This window comes from Euprymna scolopes, chromosome 43 (genome assembly GCF_053919585.1).
Source record: "Euprymna scolopes isolate OS-2025 chromosome 43, ASM5391958v1, whole genome shotgun sequence".
Taxonomy (NCBI): Eukaryota; Metazoa; Mollusca; class Cephalopoda; order Sepiida; family Sepiolidae; genus Euprymna; species Euprymna scolopes.
The window spans coordinates 47,919,432-47,937,619 of NC_136524.1; the positions used below are offsets into that span (position 1 = coordinate 47,919,432).

General features: G+C 34.4%; 1 protein-coding gene across 5 annotated transcripts in view; it reads right to left on the reverse strand.

Moving 5' to 3' along the window:
- LOC145268323 (serine/threonine-protein phosphatase 2A 56 kDa regulatory subunit delta isoform-like) overlaps positions 1-18,188 on the reverse strand; it is a 243,045-nt gene that overhangs the window by 202,484 nt on the left and 22,373 nt on the right. Inside the window, exon 1 of one of the 5 annotated variants that reach the window (XM_080123812.1) lies at positions 3,412-3,580. The exons of the other annotated variants lie outside the window; for them this stretch is intronic. Coding sequence (XP_079979938.1) covers positions 3,412-3,429 — 18 coding nt within the window. The 5' untranslated portion in view covers positions 3,430-3,580. Of the gene's footprint in view, positions 1-3,411; positions 3,581-18,188 lie in introns of those variants that run through there. 5 annotated transcript variants of the gene reach the window in all.

Consider the following 18,188-nt stretch of genomic DNA (forward strand, 5'->3'; position numbering starts at 1 on the left):
GTAAGCACATCTGCTGTAGATCTAGCAGAACGGAAACCATATTGTGTGTCACTAAGAAGGTTATTTTTGCTGAGATAGTTGATTACTTCTCTATTTAACACAGATTCCAGCAACTTACTCATGACGCACAGGAGACTTATTTGCCTGTACTGAGAGGGGGATGAATGATCACCTGAATTCTTAAATACAGGGCATACTGATGAGATTTTCCAGGGTGATGGGAAGCAATTCTCAAGACAACGTTTAAACAGTTTTGTAAGTATGGGTGCTAGTTCTGGTTGAAGTTTTTTTGAGTACTATAATTGGAATATCCTCAGGGCCGGTTACTTTACTGGAATCAAGGTTTTTGATTAGCTTGGCAACATCACATACAGATATTTGTATATCACATAGTGTGTTTTCTGATACAGGAGGAAATATTGGGGGTTGGCGGCCTTGGTCGCAAAGGGTAGAATTGGCTGCAAAGTTATTGGCAAAGAGTTTGGCTTTGTCTGATGCTGACGAGATTACCTCAGGTCCATTGATAATAGTTGGGATGGAGCACACGCTTCTGTTCAAGATTCTGTTTGCAATTTGCCAAAACTTGTGGGAACCAAGCCGCTGCTCAGCTACTTTGGACTTGACGGACTGAGCATATAACTCTCTTGCGTTCTTTATTACTTTCTTACAATGGTTGCTGGCAGTCCTGAAAGCGGCTTTAGTTTCCATACATCTATTACGTTGGAAGCAGTGGAAAAAGTGATTTCTGTGCGCAATAGCAGCAGCACATTCTGGAGAAAACCATGGCTGGCTGTTAGGTTTTTGCTGGAACTTTTTCGAGGGTATGAAATTGTCTATACCTACAATTAACCATTCTGTCAGGTCTGATACTATAGACGACACATCCTTTTTAAACATGGAACGCAGAGGAAGATCCGATATAAATGTACGGAAGCTATCCCAGTCAGCCATAGTGTATCGATATACTGTACGATGGAGAGGTACGTCTGAGGACTTATTACATTTCATTTTTATCTTAATTGATACAACTGAGTGGTCAGAAGATCCAAGAGGAGACAGAACGGAAACTGAACATAGTTCAGGGCAAGTTGTGAGAAAAAGGTCTAGGAGACTTGCATACTTGCCGTCATTGTCGGGCACACGGGTGGGTTCGTGAACAATCTGAGTGAGGTCATAAGCAATGGAGAAATCATGACAGAACCTCCCCTCATCATCGGTCTTGTTTGAGTGGGTTAACCATTCGACGTTGTGAACATTGAAGTCTCCACATATGTGAATGTTAGCTGAAGGATATGCTAATAGAACTTGGTCAATTTTCTCAGATATGCTTTTAAAGATAGTAACTCCGCTGTTGCGTCTATCTTTTATTTGAACGACTTTTACACACTATTTTCGCGATATTACTTTGTCTACAGGTGCTTCTTTGGCTTTTCAGTATAAAAGCAAAACTGAATTCGTAGCTTAGATAAACTCCCTGGCACTCGTCCAGGAAAGTAATGAGGTTTGATCAATGCAGGGGAAACCCCTTATATCAGACTGTTGCTAACTCCCTTTTTTATGGGGAGCTGGTTTTTCTCCCCAACCAAAAAAAAACTACTGCGCAGCCTAAGTTGGTGAAACAAAACCCCCAAACACTGCCCCACAGCAAAAGTTAAGTGTGTGATTTCATTTCCTCTATGGCGTAATGTTTGACCTCATTAAATTCACACACCTGTCTCTGTTCAACTTTTTAATCATTAAATTAAAACGGTTTTCATTCATCTCCCATCATAGTCAAGCGGGTAAGATGCCAGGTCTTTTTCTTTTCTTTTCCACCTTCGCGTCAAGGCTTCAGGCTCGAGCCTACCTTCCTACCAAAACTTTTTTTTACCCTTTTTTTACCCCTCCAAAAACGCAGGCAATGCCAGGCACACCCGCTAGTCTATATATATATATATAAAAGGCAAACTGTGTGTTTGTGTGTATGTCTCACAAAATATTTTGATAGAGGCAATGGATTTTCACCATATAGGTATCATTTTCAAGCTCAAACCTTTGGACGACAAATATAAAAAAAATTGCTAAAAACATTCATTCCTTCACCCTCAACGGGACACTTTTCTACAGGGAGGGGTTAGCAAAAATCGTTCCTTCATGACAATCTAGGCAAATATGCATGCACAAAAGACGCCGGTCCTTGAATTAGTTTAAATATTATAAAAAGCAACCCAGATTCGCTCACGCGGTCATGACACAATGGTCAAAGTGGCAGCATTGTTATCTTCAGATTGACGGTTCGATCCAAGGTATCGGATAAATTTTTTTTTCCGATTTTTGAAGTTTTAATATTGAAACAGGGTTATTTATGCCATTGTCCAAGAAAGGCTTTTTTCGATGGGTTTCTTGACGCGGTTACTATTTTGGAGATCTTTCCTTATACTCCCTAGATTATATCTCCGATTCGAAAACAGACATCGTTTCTATCTTTATTTGGATCGAGATTTTTAAAAAAATCCCTCGTTCCTGGTGCTTGTTAGTCTTTTTCGTATAAAAGTGAAACTAATCGAAGCGAAATTAACAGCCTCCTGGCCTTCCGGCCGGGACATCCAGAAAAGCAATCAGCTTTGATCAATTTGGGGAAAACTTTTCATATCAAACAATTGCTATTCATTTGAACACTGCCAGAGTTCCCCTTTTTGGGAGAGCTGGTTTTCCCCAACATCATGGGGAAACAAGTATGGGGTAGAAAGCTGAAAGCTTAACTGGCCTACAGCCAGACGTTCATTTCTGCGCCTGTGTAATTCTTAATTTAATTAAAAACTCATTCATTTCTTTTTTCATTGTTAAATGTGAACACTTTACACTTCCGTTTGCATCATTGCACAGCATTAAACTTTCAGGTTTTCTTCCATTTTCTTTTCTGCCTTTGCGTCATGGGTTTGAGCCTGCCTGCCTTCCTAATAACACTTTTTTTTTTCCACACACCTCCAAACGCCCAGGCAACGCCGGGCACCCCTGCTAGTTTTTAATAAATTAAAAAATAAATCAAATATATTGGCTGAATCAGCTGAGAGAATCTATACATAGATATTTTAGTCCATTAAAATGAGAAAATCATTATAGCTCATTGACTTAGAATGCATGATTTATGTCAGATTGATGATTGATTATGGTTAAATTTGCACTCAGTTTTGTATTAAATACCTAATTAAATACTTAAATACTATTAAATACTAATCCCTAATCATGTATCAAATGAATACCATAATACTTAGTCCACTGCACCTTATCATAACAAAAGTTCCTACAAAATTTCAGTCAGATCGGTTCAGTAGTTTCTGAGAAAAGAGGAACAAACAGACAAAGAGAAATGTATATATATATATATATATATATATATATATATATATAACAAAAGACTGTAGATCTTACTTGTTTGCTTGCAGGCATGTCCCTGTACAGAGCGGACTACAATCGTGAGCAGCAAATGCCGGCATTCATCAAACCAGAGATGACGTATCCTTTATGAAGTTTTATCTGAACGACCTGTAACACTTTGGGTCATGGTCATTTGGATGAAGAGAAGGTTATAATAGATCCTTTATTTAGATGACCGGTGATCTTTTGGGTCATGGGTCATTTACTAGACGAAGGTCTAGTATACTACTAAGACTGTGCATCTTATTTATCTGCATGTCATTACGAACAACTTCATGATTATTATCAAGAAAGAAATTTACTTGAAAATGGATGATGTCATAAAGGATAAATAGAAGGTGGCAAAAATACTGACATAATTGGTTGGTTTGAAAGCAGCAGCAACAGCAGTAACCACTCCCATCTCATTTAATGCTTTCTCATTGTGATAGTGTCAAACAGAACTCTAGTGAAAATCGAGGTTGAGTGAATATCAGGATCTATTGCCCTTTAGTCATCCCTGTCTCTGCATTGTGGCGTCAAGTGCAAAAAAATGAAAAAAAAAAAATTTACTCCTTTGCATATTCTTGGCTAAACTGTATGCAACCATTCAACTTTGCTGCTCTGAGTGTCAAAGGTAAAACAAATTTACATGTATAATGAACAGCTACATCCAAGAGGAAAAGGACTTAATGCAGACCAGACAATCCTGAAGCAAAATCTTTAAGATCTGTGCAGAAATCCGATTATCATACTTTGGTAATTTCTGTCCCTGAGAGGCTGGGGTGAGTGTGTGAGAGAGAGAGGAGGTGTAGGAGAGAGAGAGAGAGAGAGAGAGAGAGAGAGGCATGGGTGAGTGCAGAAGAGAGGGGGGGGGGCGTGAGAGAGAGAGAGAGAGAGATGCCGAGGTGAGTGTGAGAGAGGGAGAGAGAGAGGCCAGGGTGAGTGTGAGAGAGGGAGAGAGAGGCAGGGGTGAGTGCAGGAAAGAGAGAGAGATAGAGGCGAGAGAGAGTGTGGGAGATAAAGAAAGAGAAACAGGAGTGAGTAGGGAAGTGAGAAGCACATATATATACATATATATATATATATATATATATATATATATATACTAGCATGGGTACCTGGCGTTGCCTGGGTTGACATGAAGTTCCGTTTGGAACACACCTGCTATACTAATAATTTTCATCATGGCAACATGGATATCGTCACAACAATTCCAAAAATAAAAGAACGGATAAAAACATGTAAATGTAATCGCCCCAAAAAAGAAGTACCTGATACCCTCTCCACCAGATATTTCGGCAGAATGGATACAAATAAAAGAAACTATTCTTCAGATATTGAGCACTGTAAAGACCCCCCCCCTAAAAAATAAATAATTAAAAATAAATCATTGCAACTTTTGTTTCAATAAAAATAGCAGCGAATGCCTGTGTGATCACAAAAAAAAAAAAAAATTAGCCAAGTAGGTACCTATTTACACTGCCTCCATATGTGGGACAGAGTTAGACACCAGGGTTGTTAGGTAAAACCCCTAAAAAAAATGAAGACCTACCAAAAAATTAATTCCAAAAACGATTAAATTAAATTTTTTGTCATTTTATGTTTCTAATGTAATCCTCCCCACTCCAAAATAAAAAAATGAATTTGTCATATTTTGGGGTTCATTTTGTTTATAAAATTGTTAGGTGAAAGTACAGAATGGTATCATAAATTAATTAAATTTATCATTATTTATGTTTCAAATGTAATTCCCGCTCCCACCACAAAAAATTTGTATTTGCCCCCCCCCTCGATCACGAAACTTGAAAAAATGCTAGAGATGACATGTCTCCTTGAACGCTTCATGGGCAAAAAGTGGGTGCTCATTTTATGTTAAATTTATATAGAAAAGTGATCCCCATTTTAAATGTTAATTTTCTTTTTTTTTTTTTTCAAAATTTCTTCTTTCATATTATTTATAAAGGCTGTTTAAATGTATCAGGGCCAAATAAAAGTAGATCCTAATTTTCTTTAAGGGTTAAATGATGCTAGGCCGTAAAAATTTACCTTTTTTTTTATTAGAAATTCAAGTTTGTAATCGACGAGATTAACATGAAAAAAAAAAAGAAAAGTGTAAATTGTGGAATTTAGAGGGAGGGGCAGTAGATCTTTATTTTTTTAGGTATTAAACGATGCTGGGTCACATCGTAAAAATTTACCAATTTCTGTATAGCTGTTTCAAGAATAATAAACAAATGAAATGTTCGGAAGATTCTAAGGGGGCAAATAACTTAGAAAGTTTTTTTTTTAAATTTGATGTTGGAATAATAATTCCAAATAAATCAAATACGTTATCAATATAATAATTGTTTAAAATTTATTAAATTGCAAAACATTAACTAAAATACCGCTATTTAATAAAAATCAATTTTTCTTAATGTCATATGCAAATGACATGATCTCTTAATTGTATCTAGTTTGCAAGAATGAAACTATATGTAGAAATAAATGAAAAGAGGTTGGAAAGAGTCTGCGCAAATTCATCTCCTTAAAATAGTTCACTTTACAAACATCCAAAATCAAAGTAATTTGGAAGACTTTCAACTGCCACTTAGAAAAGTACATTCTTATTTCAATTTGACTGTAACAGCCAAAGTCAAATATTATGGTTCATTTGTGTTCCTAAAAAAATAAAAATAAAAATAATAAGTAAAAATAAAAAAGATTAAAAATAAAAAACAACAGCATTTCTTGCTATATCAAAGAACCTATATCATATTTATCGACATTAATAAAATATTAAGACAACTTCAAATATATATTTCTTGTGTAAACATAACTTGCTCATTACAGTTACAGTTTCGCAAAGCCAAGGATGGCTTTGTTGACTGGATTCAAATCTACCAACCAGCAGTAATTATTACTTCCTGCACTGATGATTCTGTAAGCATGAAAATGTCTGTAGGTATAAAAATAATTAACATTTATTGAAAAAATATAGTTATAAAGCCCCTTTAGGAGATAGCCCAATTTAGTGAATTGCAAAAAGAAGCAGTCAACTAGCATACATGCCTTATTCCAAACTTTCTGTTTGTTGAATACTCTCATACCTGTTGATTATGACAACCTGCCTACATGGATTCATAAGTCTCTAAATTCACTTCCATTTCAAGTGAAATTGCTGGTGGTCAAGAGGAATAATACTAGCCCGCAAAGCCAAGGTTGGCTTTGTTGACTGAGTTCAAATCTCTCAAGTAGCAGTATACCATTTTCTGCTATGATTATGTAAGCATGAAAAAAGTTTCTGTAAGGTATGAAAAAAAATTAATATTTAAAAAAAAAGTTTATATATATATATATATATATATATATATATATATATATATATATATATATATATATATACAAAATAGAGTAAAAATTAAGCTTCTGTAAACTTAAAGCAAATATAAAATATTAACATTTACATAGTAATCCCAACTAAATAAAAAAGCTCAATACAACCAAAATAGGAAATAGAGCTTGTCATAGAATACAATTTGAGAATGTAAATTATACTTTACAATAATTTATTGTTCGACAGGATACTCAAAAAAGAAATATTAAGATTTCCTTTTAATTGAAATTGCATTATATGAAAACTAGTCATATATGCAAAAAAAAAAAAAAAAGTTATAGTGCAAAGAGTTGATGAAATTTGGAAAAAATTGAAAAAAGTGAATTAAAAATTAAAAATCCAGATGAAAGGATATGGAGTGGTTCGGCATTTCCAAAGTGAAATTATTCAAAGATTCAATGTTCTCATAAGAAGTCATATTTATAATACTGACAAATAGATTAAAATAAAAAATCCAAAATGTGTGTAATCCAAGTCTGTAGAAAGATCCCATTTGCAATCAGTCAAGGAAGAAAGATTATTTAGAATTACGAAAGTTTTTCTCACTTAGAAATAATGGAACTGGTATAACGAATGCTTCCATGCCCAGTTAAAAATTTAGTAATGATGGAAATTTTAATATTTCTTATTTGAGTACCTTGTCGAACATAAATTCTTGTAAAGTATAATTTAGTCTTAAATTGTGTTCTTCTATAATATATACATATAAGTTTGCAAAACTAAGGTAGCTACCTAAATAAATATGTGGTGGTTATTCTTTTACAGAATTTTTTTCTCAACATTACATGGTCATGCTTATTTCTTTCTAAGTAAAATTTCTAGTTTTTCTGATAAGTATACACAAGAAAAAATCCAATATTGACATAAATAATGATTGTTTCTGCATAATGAAACAGGTCTAAAATGTACGGAAGTTTTGATATATTGCAAAAACTGAATGGCAACATAAATAAAACCTAGGAATGTAGCTATATTGTTATTTATTCGTATATGTTTTGTTGTTATATTTAGCAAACACTGACCTCTCAAACTAAATAGATTGGTATACAAAAAGGGTGAAATCTATATATATAAAAGCGAAAATGTATGTATGTATGTATGTATGTATGTATGTTTGGATGTCTGCTAAAAACTTTCGACAGATGCGACGAAAATTCACAAACTCGGTATCACATCGAAACTCCATCCTTTGCTCGAAAAATATCGAAAAATTGGTCAAAAACGTTAACTTTTCCACCCTGAAATCGACAATTTTCGACAGGGGGGGGGGGTCAACAAAAACGTTCCTCTCAACAATGACTGATTCTACGCATGCGTCAGATGACGTCGTGACCTGATTTACTTTAAATAGTTGAAAAACCGAACAAACTTCATGTACGTCGCTTTAGCTCAGTTGTTTAAGGCCTTGGTTCATAATATAAACGTTTTGGGTTCGAATCGTGGTGTGAGATGGGGGTTTTTTTTTCCACTTTTTTAAATTTAAATATTGAATCAGTGTTATTTAAGCCATTTTCCACGTAACGTTCGTTTTTCTGTTTTTTTTTTTTTTTTACTTCGCATATTCTTAGCGACACCCAAAAACACTCAGGTATCCACCGATTTTTTAAATTTTAATATCAAAACAGGTTTATTTAAGCCATTTTTCACGTGTTTGTTTTTCTGTTTTCATCGTTCGTTTGCCATACGTTTATTTTTTTGTGTTTTTTTCTCGCTTAAGTGTTAACGTTTTCTTTTTTTACTTCGCTTATAACAAACAAACCTGCGTCGTCATCGTCGTAACGCTCAACGACTTCCGGCCGCGCACCTGTCAATTTGATTTTTACTTAAATAAATTCAAACATCTTTCATTAACTCATTCTGGCTGGCCGATTTTATTTTCAAACTTCGCCTCAGGGCTTCGGGTTCGATTCTTAACTTAAGTGGAACAGCTCATAAAGAACTTGTTTACATTGGACTTGAAGACAATCAAATTGTAATCAGCTGGAAGGCAGGAAAACGGAAGAGTTCCATAGGCATGCACTTCTAAGAAAGAAGCTTTGTTCATGGAATCTACATTAGGTGTAGGCACAAATAAAGAGTGAGGGGAGTTATTGATAGTGTTTTCAACTAGACGAGTGTTTCTTGTGAAAGTTTGGCGATTGAAGCTCAGTCGAGCACTTGCCAAGAAAATAATGATAAAGCAGAGACAAACTCGCAACATCTCTTCTGTGAGATAGAGGTTGCAGGGAAGAGAAAAGGACATCTCTTATGAGGCTACGAAGTCTATTTTGAACTATCAATGCAGGACAAGCCCTTTCTAGCAGCTCCTGCCCAGATGTGACAACAGTACTCCATCCTTCGACGTACCTGGCTCTTATATAGATAGAGAATTGCATCAGCAGTGAGATATTTACTGGTTCAATAAAAGGATCCCACCATTTTTCCAGCGGTCTTGGCAACAGATTTGATGTACATGTTCATTTCAGATCAGGAGTAAAGGTCAGACCCAGAAGCTTGTAAAAACATGAGGCCTCCCCAAGACGAGAGCCATTCATTTCAATTGATGCCAGATGGGCATCAGAGCATTCATCTAAGACTGAATAGAACCATACTGCATCGAACAGTAACAAAGTAATAATTATATATATATATATATATATATATATATATATAAAATATGCTACTGGTACCATGTAACCCAGTACTACATGCCTCATGATCGGGTCACCGGCGATTAAACTGGTTCCTCCACCAAACTTGTTTGGTGAGGAGGGTGGCTAGTCTACCTGGAGGATTAAAAAACAAGACCTTCCAAAAGGCGAATGAACCCTTTTTCGGGGTCAACGGCCAACTAGCACCGTATGCGTTGGGGTGGAGAGGGCTCGCATAAGCCATGGTGAAGGCAACCTTTCTAGGAGAAGCAAATCTCTGATTTAAAAAAACCATAAAGCGAGAGATCAGTACCCGCATTAAGCTGGTCTGCAGTTTAACTTGTTGCTGGCTATCTTGCTCTTGCTTGTTGCTGGATCTCAAGATTTTGAACAGAGAGAGAAACTTAGCTGTCGTACAAAACTAAGACTCTGTAACATCATCTGTGTATAGATACTCCCTCAGGCATTTGTCTATAAAAATGGTCTTGTGGCGATGGAAAAGTTGTGACATGTGGAGGCTTGATATCCTGGAAGCATGTAATAATTGATCTGTATGATCATCTTCAGTGTCATGCCTGCTTGAGCATGTGAATTCACTGGTAGGACTAAAAAAACAAAAAACAAAAAAAAAAAACTCAATTTTGGGTTCATGGACTTTAAGTGTCTGAGGGAGTGGCACTCGTCTGAGAAGACGTTGCAATCATTATCATATATAAAATAAAGCCACAGCTGGATTGAGATTTTTTATCGTTTTAATTTTGGTTTAATCAATAATTTAAAAGAAAATATTTTCAGTGGTTTTTAGATTAATGTGATTCATCTATTGATTTATTTATCTTTCAATTATGTCAAATGGGAAGGGGGGGATGAGAGTTGAATAAAGGTTGAGTTTACTGTCATTTAAATGTCACTGTTCAAGATTCTATGCAAAAAAAAAAAAAAACATGTAAAGTTTATATCCGAGACTATCTTTTCTTACATAAATATTTCAAACTTTTCTCCAAATATTTTAGCAATATTCATATCTTCAAGCATCCCTCACTATTTTGTTTAGCTGTCTGATTGATCTGGAAATTCAGAAACAAGCAATATCACTATCAACTTTTGTGGTTTGCCTCGTTTTCTCCACCCTTCTACCATTCCTTCTAGACGTACTATCATGCCTTAACTGTCCCTAAGAATTCCTGTCTAGCTTCTTTGTTTAGTTCACCAACCTGGAAATCCAAGAAAATATGTTACCACGTCAACCTCTTGATAGTTTGTCTTTTTTCCCATCCTTCCACCATTCCTCTTAAACAAGATCAACTACAGAGACCTTCAAAATACTGCAATTTCTAGATAAGGTTTATTACTTCTTTAAAATTACACCACCTATTTTCAAGTGTCCAGAATAAATATTGTGAATTAAGGTTTTATCTTTTTTTAAGGTTTCCTATCATTATGATGCACACAATTTGGATTAATCTGGCCATTAACAATATACTAAATGAGTACCAATCACAGAAAAACTGGAGAAATAGTCATTGCCTATTTTAGAAAATAGCCGAGGCTTTCACGATTTATAAGCAATATCAAATTATATCTCAAGCCTCAGCAAAAAATTTAAATATGCTATGTAATTGACTCTTAGTGATTTTCTGCATTTAAGCATCCACACAAATTGAACCAGGAATAAATTAACTCTGGATTTGGATGTACAAGAGACAGAATCTGACATCAAACACTTTGAACCACATACAACAACTTGGTCTCTAAGGAAATTATTGTTTATGGCAAAATACAATATTTGGCGAGAGGAAAAAGTGATGTTGAATTTGGAAATCCAAATTAGAAGGTCAACTACATCGAAAAGCTTCACCCAAAGTAAGACAGGGCCACTTAAACACACTGAAAAGCGTCTCCCAACAGAGCCCACTCGACACGTCGAAAAGCGTCTCTCCTCAACACGTCGAAAAGCGTCTCCCAAAGTAAGACCATGTGACAAACTAGGAATGTTTAAAAAGAAAACTCAAAGAAATATCTGGGCGATGAACAATGTTTTCTAATAGGAGCTATGTATGATGTCTGGTTACCACAGAATAGTAACAAATGGTATGACAAAAACAAAATCTGTCCTTTGTGTACAAAAATTCAGCTTGTTAAGATATATTTTTGTAATTTGTAAAATAAGTCTAGTACAAGGTAGATATACTTAGAGACATAATTAAGTTTCCGTGAAGTGGCCAACTGGTTAGAAAAAAAACATTTAATTTCTCAATCATTAATAACAAAATCAATTTTGTTCCAGTCAGTCAAATGCCAAAACCTAAAAGGTGGGGAAATACGACTGATTACACAAACTGGAAAATGCAAGTAGATCTTGATCGAAGTTTCTCAAAAAATATTGATAACCAACCTTTGACCTGATTTCATAAAAGAGTCAATATATAAAAAAGAAAAGTTCATTATTATGAAATTAACATCAATAGACAAAGCTTTTGAAAATAAAAATATGCAGAAATTGCAACTAAGCGGTTCTTTAATAGAGATTATCCATTATAGTCAAGGAAACAGGAAGAGAATTCCAAAGTCTACCAGTTTGAGAGAAGAAACTACTAAAGTAGGATTTTCTGCATCTAGGAATCTCTACAGTGAGGGGGTGGGATTTTGCTGCCTGTCAGATTAGTCGGAGGTATTTACATCAAAGAGGCACAAGTGCTATGTTCATTAGAGCACATTTCATTAAAATGCTTGTAAAACATACGGCTTAACCAGATTTGATATACCGGTTCCGACTAGATCCGCCAAGTTAAGCGACACTGAGCTTGGCCAGTACTAAAATGGGTGACCATTTGGGAATACCAGATACTGTATGTGCTCTCCGCTTATCTCGCCATTATTTCCAGTCATCCTAGACTTCTTGCCACTGGACTCAAGCAGTGCTAATTCAGGAGAGGTGTGGTTAGGCATTGCACAACCCTTGCTTAAAACAGGAACAGGGATACAGCACTGCAATGATAGGACGCAGGTTGGAGTTTGATAGTATGGAATCTATCTTTCTCTAGACCATTTTTCGAATCCAAATAGGTACAACACCTACCAGACATTATCAATAAGAGAATATGTATTAATGAAACAAAATCTTGTGTGTGATGTGTATGTGCTGATATTTCTTGCCTATACTAACTCATATATATATATATATATATATATATATATATATATATATATATATATATTATAAATATATACACACACATCAGACAAGTCATTCATTGGAATCTATAATATAAATCTCACCTGTCTGTTTATATGTCTGCCTAAAACTTTCAACAGAGGTGACAAATTTTCATGAGATCGTTATAGTTTTGAAGCTCGACCCTTCAGATGAGAAATATAAAAAAATTGGCTAAAAACATGAATTCCGTCATCCTCAACTGGGCAGTTTTCTACAAGGAGGGTCAGTTTTTTTATGTTGCTATTTTTGCAAGTCATCATATCAGTTGGAATGACTTTACTAATTTCAACATTCCAAACTTCCGGCCACATCATGGAGTAGGGGTAAGATGTCAGGTTTTCTTTCACTTTCTTTTTCGCCTTCGCGTCATGTGTTTGAGCCTGCCACCGAGAGTAAGAAGGCCTGTTAACTGAAAAATGTCTGTAGACAATGTAGGTAAAATTTGTCAGACTGTCAGTACTATATGAGGGCCATTTGAAAAAGAGCAATAAAACATTTTTAAAAAGAAAAAGGAACATAGTTTGATTAATACTGAAACTGAACTTTATAAAATATAAATATTATCTATGTAAAATTAAGTAATTTTAAAGCAATATACAATTTAATACTGATAAAACTGAATTACGAATTTAGGAAACAAACAAAGAAACATTAAACACAAATATTTTTTGGCCTTCGGAACAAGATCACAGTGTAGTATCTGTTTTGATGCTACACTTTACCTTTTCTGTCCTCGGTCGGTGGAGGAGAAATCTTTCATGACTGAGGTTATTTTTGTTCCTATCCAGAGTACCCCTTATTGGGAAGCTGGATTTTGCCCACAAGATTATAATCTTGTGGGCAAAATCCAGTTGAAATATTTAAATAACTATTACTTTAAATACAGAAATTATATTAAAATTTTGGTTTTCTGTTCTTCTATGTCCATTTTTTTCCCATGTTTTTCATCAAAGTGTGTAGCATATTCGTTGTTTCACAGGCCATCATCAGTGATCGCTCACAGGCAGTAACCTGTGGTGTTCTCTAGAGACCGAGTGACAACAAGTCTCCCCAGATTTCTCTTGACCACTTGTGCAGATGATTGCATATTATTGCAACAGCCGTTGTCACCGATTTCTCGTTGGCATCGGCCATTGGTGTTTCCTGGGGTTTGGGTGACAAAATGCCTCCCCAAGTTACAAGATTTGAACTGCACACTTCCAGTGGAGATTTGGTTAGTACTCTCCCACCTCGGTCTTTTCATCCTCGCTGACCGTTCACAACTGGTTGGTGTGGTGCCAGTCGATGTCATCTGCACCAGTTTTTTATTATTACTATGATAATAATAAAAGGTGCTTGCGCAGTGTTCGCACGTGTATTTTAAACATTATTTTCAAGTTAAATTAAATTTTGGGTTTGTATTACTATACACATAGATTCGAAAAAGTTGTCAAAAAAACAAATATATAACAAATAAATGTTATCAAAAGTTACTTTTCTACCTAACTGAATATGTTTTTAGGGGTTTGTATTATTGTACACAGATTCGAAAAAGTTATCAAAAATCAAATATATACCAAATAAATGTTATCAAAGGCAAGATAAGTTACTCTTCTACCTATTTGAAAAGATTTTTAGTGGTTTTACTCACTTTAAAACGTGTAATCGCTTCAAAAATCATACAATGTTTATCAATATTTTTTAAAAAGAAAAATGTCTGCATGTTTGGTAGAAAAGTAACTTATCTTGCCTTTGATAACATTTATTTGTTATATATTTGTTTTTTGACAATTTTTTCGAATCTATGTGTATAGTAAAACAAACCCTTCGGGTACATTATTTACAGTTAAAATGTTATAAAAAACAAAAACTTGAAGTTTTAAATATATTTCAAAGAAATAAATTACGCCTGGTGCTAAAATATTGAAAATTCACCGATCGTTAAAAAAAAAAAAAAAAAAGTTTCCGTGATACTCAGTGAAAAGTTTTATTTATTATTAAAAGAACAGACTGAAAAATATAAAAATTGTTTGTTTTGCAGTAAAAAAAAAAAATAAAAAAAAAAAAAAAAAAATAAAATGAAATATTCGACTTTCTCCAATAAAAATAAAAGTTCAAACACAAGTTCACTTACTATATTTTGTTAGATTAAAATTATCCCAAATGTGCAATTATAATAATTATTATCCGAATGGAGAATTGTACTCTTTAGAACATACATGGACAATCGCTAACACATATTGGTAGCCATATTTTTTTATGCCTGTTAGCATGACCACGTGGTTGAATACCAGAAGCTGTCTATACCTACAACTTAGTCAGGAAGTGACATTACACTATCATGTACATCGGCCTTCTTCTTACTCTCGGTAGCCACGGTTCAAGCCTGCCTGTCTACTACCAATGTTTTTTTTTTTTGCTCAATACACACCTCCAAACAGCCAGGCAACGTCAGGCACCCAGACTAGTTTAAAAATAGAAAGGAAACTAATTTTTTTACAAATTCTATTTGAAAAATAAACAAACAAAAAAAAGATGACCATTTCAAATTGTTTTCCTCTAAAGCCTGAAACCCAGTAATATGTCTGCACCCAGGTAACACCAAGGAAACAGATACATGAAAGAAACAATTGATTCAAGTTTAGTATAATCCAAAGACGAAAATGGATTGCGGAAACAACCACATCTGCTTGTTGATTTTAATTTCTTCACATATAATGTGTGCACTTGATTACCAAGCAACAAAGTGCCATTCACCCTAAATGGGTTGAACCAGCTTTCTCTAAAGGAGGAAGGTTCATCAGAATATTAAATCCACAAGGTGTCGCCAGTCACTTATAATAGAGATGGAGATCCTTAGAGCACCTGTTATTCGCAAGTGGTCACTCACCGAAATACTGACCCGGGTCTATATTGCTTAACTTTGCTGATCAGATGAAAAGCAGTGTTTTCAATGTGATAAGGATGGAGTTGCTAGATAAAGATATTTCTTAAAAAAGAAGCAAGACCAAGCCTCAAAATTAGAGCAAAAGTACTTCTCTCCATATATAGGCATTTATACTTTTTTTATTTAATATTTATACATTTATACCCGTGTGCATTTGTGTACCCCTGAAGTTTACAAAAAAAAATCATGTTTTAGCTTAACTTAGCAATTCAAATAAATGTTTATATTTTTCCTTGTTCCACCCTGATCTTGGAAATGTGTATGTCTATGCAAATGCTATGCGTGTACATCTGTCTGATATCGTGTAGAAGTTCTATTTATGACTGTAAAGTTTTGCCAGATCAGGGTGTAGGTGTTTTTCCTGGTGCCTTCTGCTAACTTGTGTGAATGTGTATGCGTCACTATTCGTTAAAGGTTGACACGCTGAATTTGTTGATCTACACAGAAATTACAGAAATGTAATCCTTTCTTGTTTAATCTCTTGATTTAAATATTTTGAAGCAAGCATTTTAAACATTTTGCTTGAGTAAAAAATTAACCGTAACTTATACTAAAATAATTTTAATTTATTATCCAACTTTCTAAAGATTGAATCTGAATCTGCTCAATTCCACAGAATGATAGATTAAAACAAGGACATTCTGGCTTAAAGTCTGTTTTTTTTATAGGTAGGACTGAAACATGTTTTACGAATGTGTAGGAAAATTACTTTCATATAAATTTTTTTAAAATTTATTACCACTATTTATGTGTGTGTGTGTGTGTGTGTCTGTGTGTGTGTGTCTGTGTGTGTGTGTCTGTGTGTGTGTGTCTGTGTGTGTGTGTCTGTGTGTGTCTGTGTGTGTCTGTGTGTGTCTGTGTGTGTCTGTGTGTGTCTGTGTCTGAAGAAGGCTTGAGTATTTTATATAAAAAAATATATAAAACATTTAAAATACAGTTTAAATTCCAAACGAATACTGTTCAATATTTTACAGACTTCACACTTGCTTAAGCCAATTTACCGGTAGATATTCACAATTACAAAAAGGGAATTCCACTATAAAACAGTGAAAAAAAGACAAGAAACCTTAACTTACCAGCTGTTTACCATGTAGCTGTTTCAGAAATTTGAAACCAGGACAGCTGTTAAATTTATGGAAAATACCACTTCCCCAAGAAAAAAAAATATATATATAGACCCAATCCAGTTACTAATTCACTAATATATAAACTCAAAATACTACTAGAATAATGTATGTATATGAGGAATTCAATATAAACTATGTAAAGTAGAAATTACAACAATTATATTAGACAAGGAATACAAGAATTTTAAAATTTTCCTTATTTCATGGAGTTTCAAATATGGCTCTTATCCTCAGAGGAAATTTGTGAACAAAATGATATTCAAAGTTTCTTTAAACTATTGGGTTTTCAAATTTGCATTGCTAGATTTCTTTCTTTTATTTATTGCTTATTTGGTATCAAAAAAGTACACAAAGCTTCTTTAGACTATAGATATAGTAAAGCTGCGTGTTCATCTACTATGTATAAGTTTTCAGTGGTCGAGATTTATGATTAGCACATTAGTATGGATGTTTTAGTATGGGTTCTGACATGGGGGATTTTTCCTTGATCTTGATGCCAACAGTCTCGGCTGTTTTTGAAACAGCTTGTCCCCTGTTGATTCTGGTATGCTTCTGGTCCTGTACAGTTCTAGGAGGTACACCCTTCCAGGCTTTACCTTCTCTCACACTCTAAGGAGGAGTTAGTTATTGCTAATCATCTGAGATACCCCTACCGGGGAATATTGACAAGATTGGCCAGGCATTTTTTTGGCAGGCCAAAGCGTCTTTCTAAAGCACTGGCTTTCAAATACTACTTCCTTAATCTTGTGGGAGGGAAATAAATATCTTTCACATCTTTTAATAATTATGAGGAACTTTTTCTTTATGGAGGGCATTTCAAATATTTCCCAATTTAGGCAAAATTTGGTATAAGGCTTATATTAATAAACATCCACAAACTTTTAGTTTCTTTAGAGTATTTTCAAGAGTTGTGGTGGGAAAGAGAAGGTGGGGGTCATACTACTTTAATACTTGAAAATTAAAATATTTCTAATTTGAATGAACATACAGGGTGGTCGCTAGAAAAGCAGGAAATTTGAAGGTCAGCTTAGATTATGAATAAAATACGTGATTGCTATTTTTTGATTGGTTCTTTTGTTGTCGAATGGGTGTGCAATCTGCATATTGATTTCATTACATCTTGCATGAGTATAATATAACATTTGTCTTTGAAAAACTTTGTAAAAATTTTTCTTTGTAAAAATAAATCGTTGTTTGACAAATTTCCCGCTTTTCTAGCGACCATCCTGTATATTTGAATCAAATTATCATCATCATCATCATAGCGTTTTGCTCGATCTCAGGATTCATCGTTAGTGTCCAAGGTATTTCTCAGGTCTGCACAGAAGCATGCTTCACTCAAAAAAGTCCATGAGTATGTAACTAGCTATCTTAAAAAAAAATAAATAAATATTGCACGTGTTATATTTTTGTAATGATGGTCTGGTCACCAAGTCTTGACTAGGGATACAATAAGATGCATTTTCGTCCCTGGAATGAAGGCGTGGGTGGGAGTAATTTAAATGATCTTAAG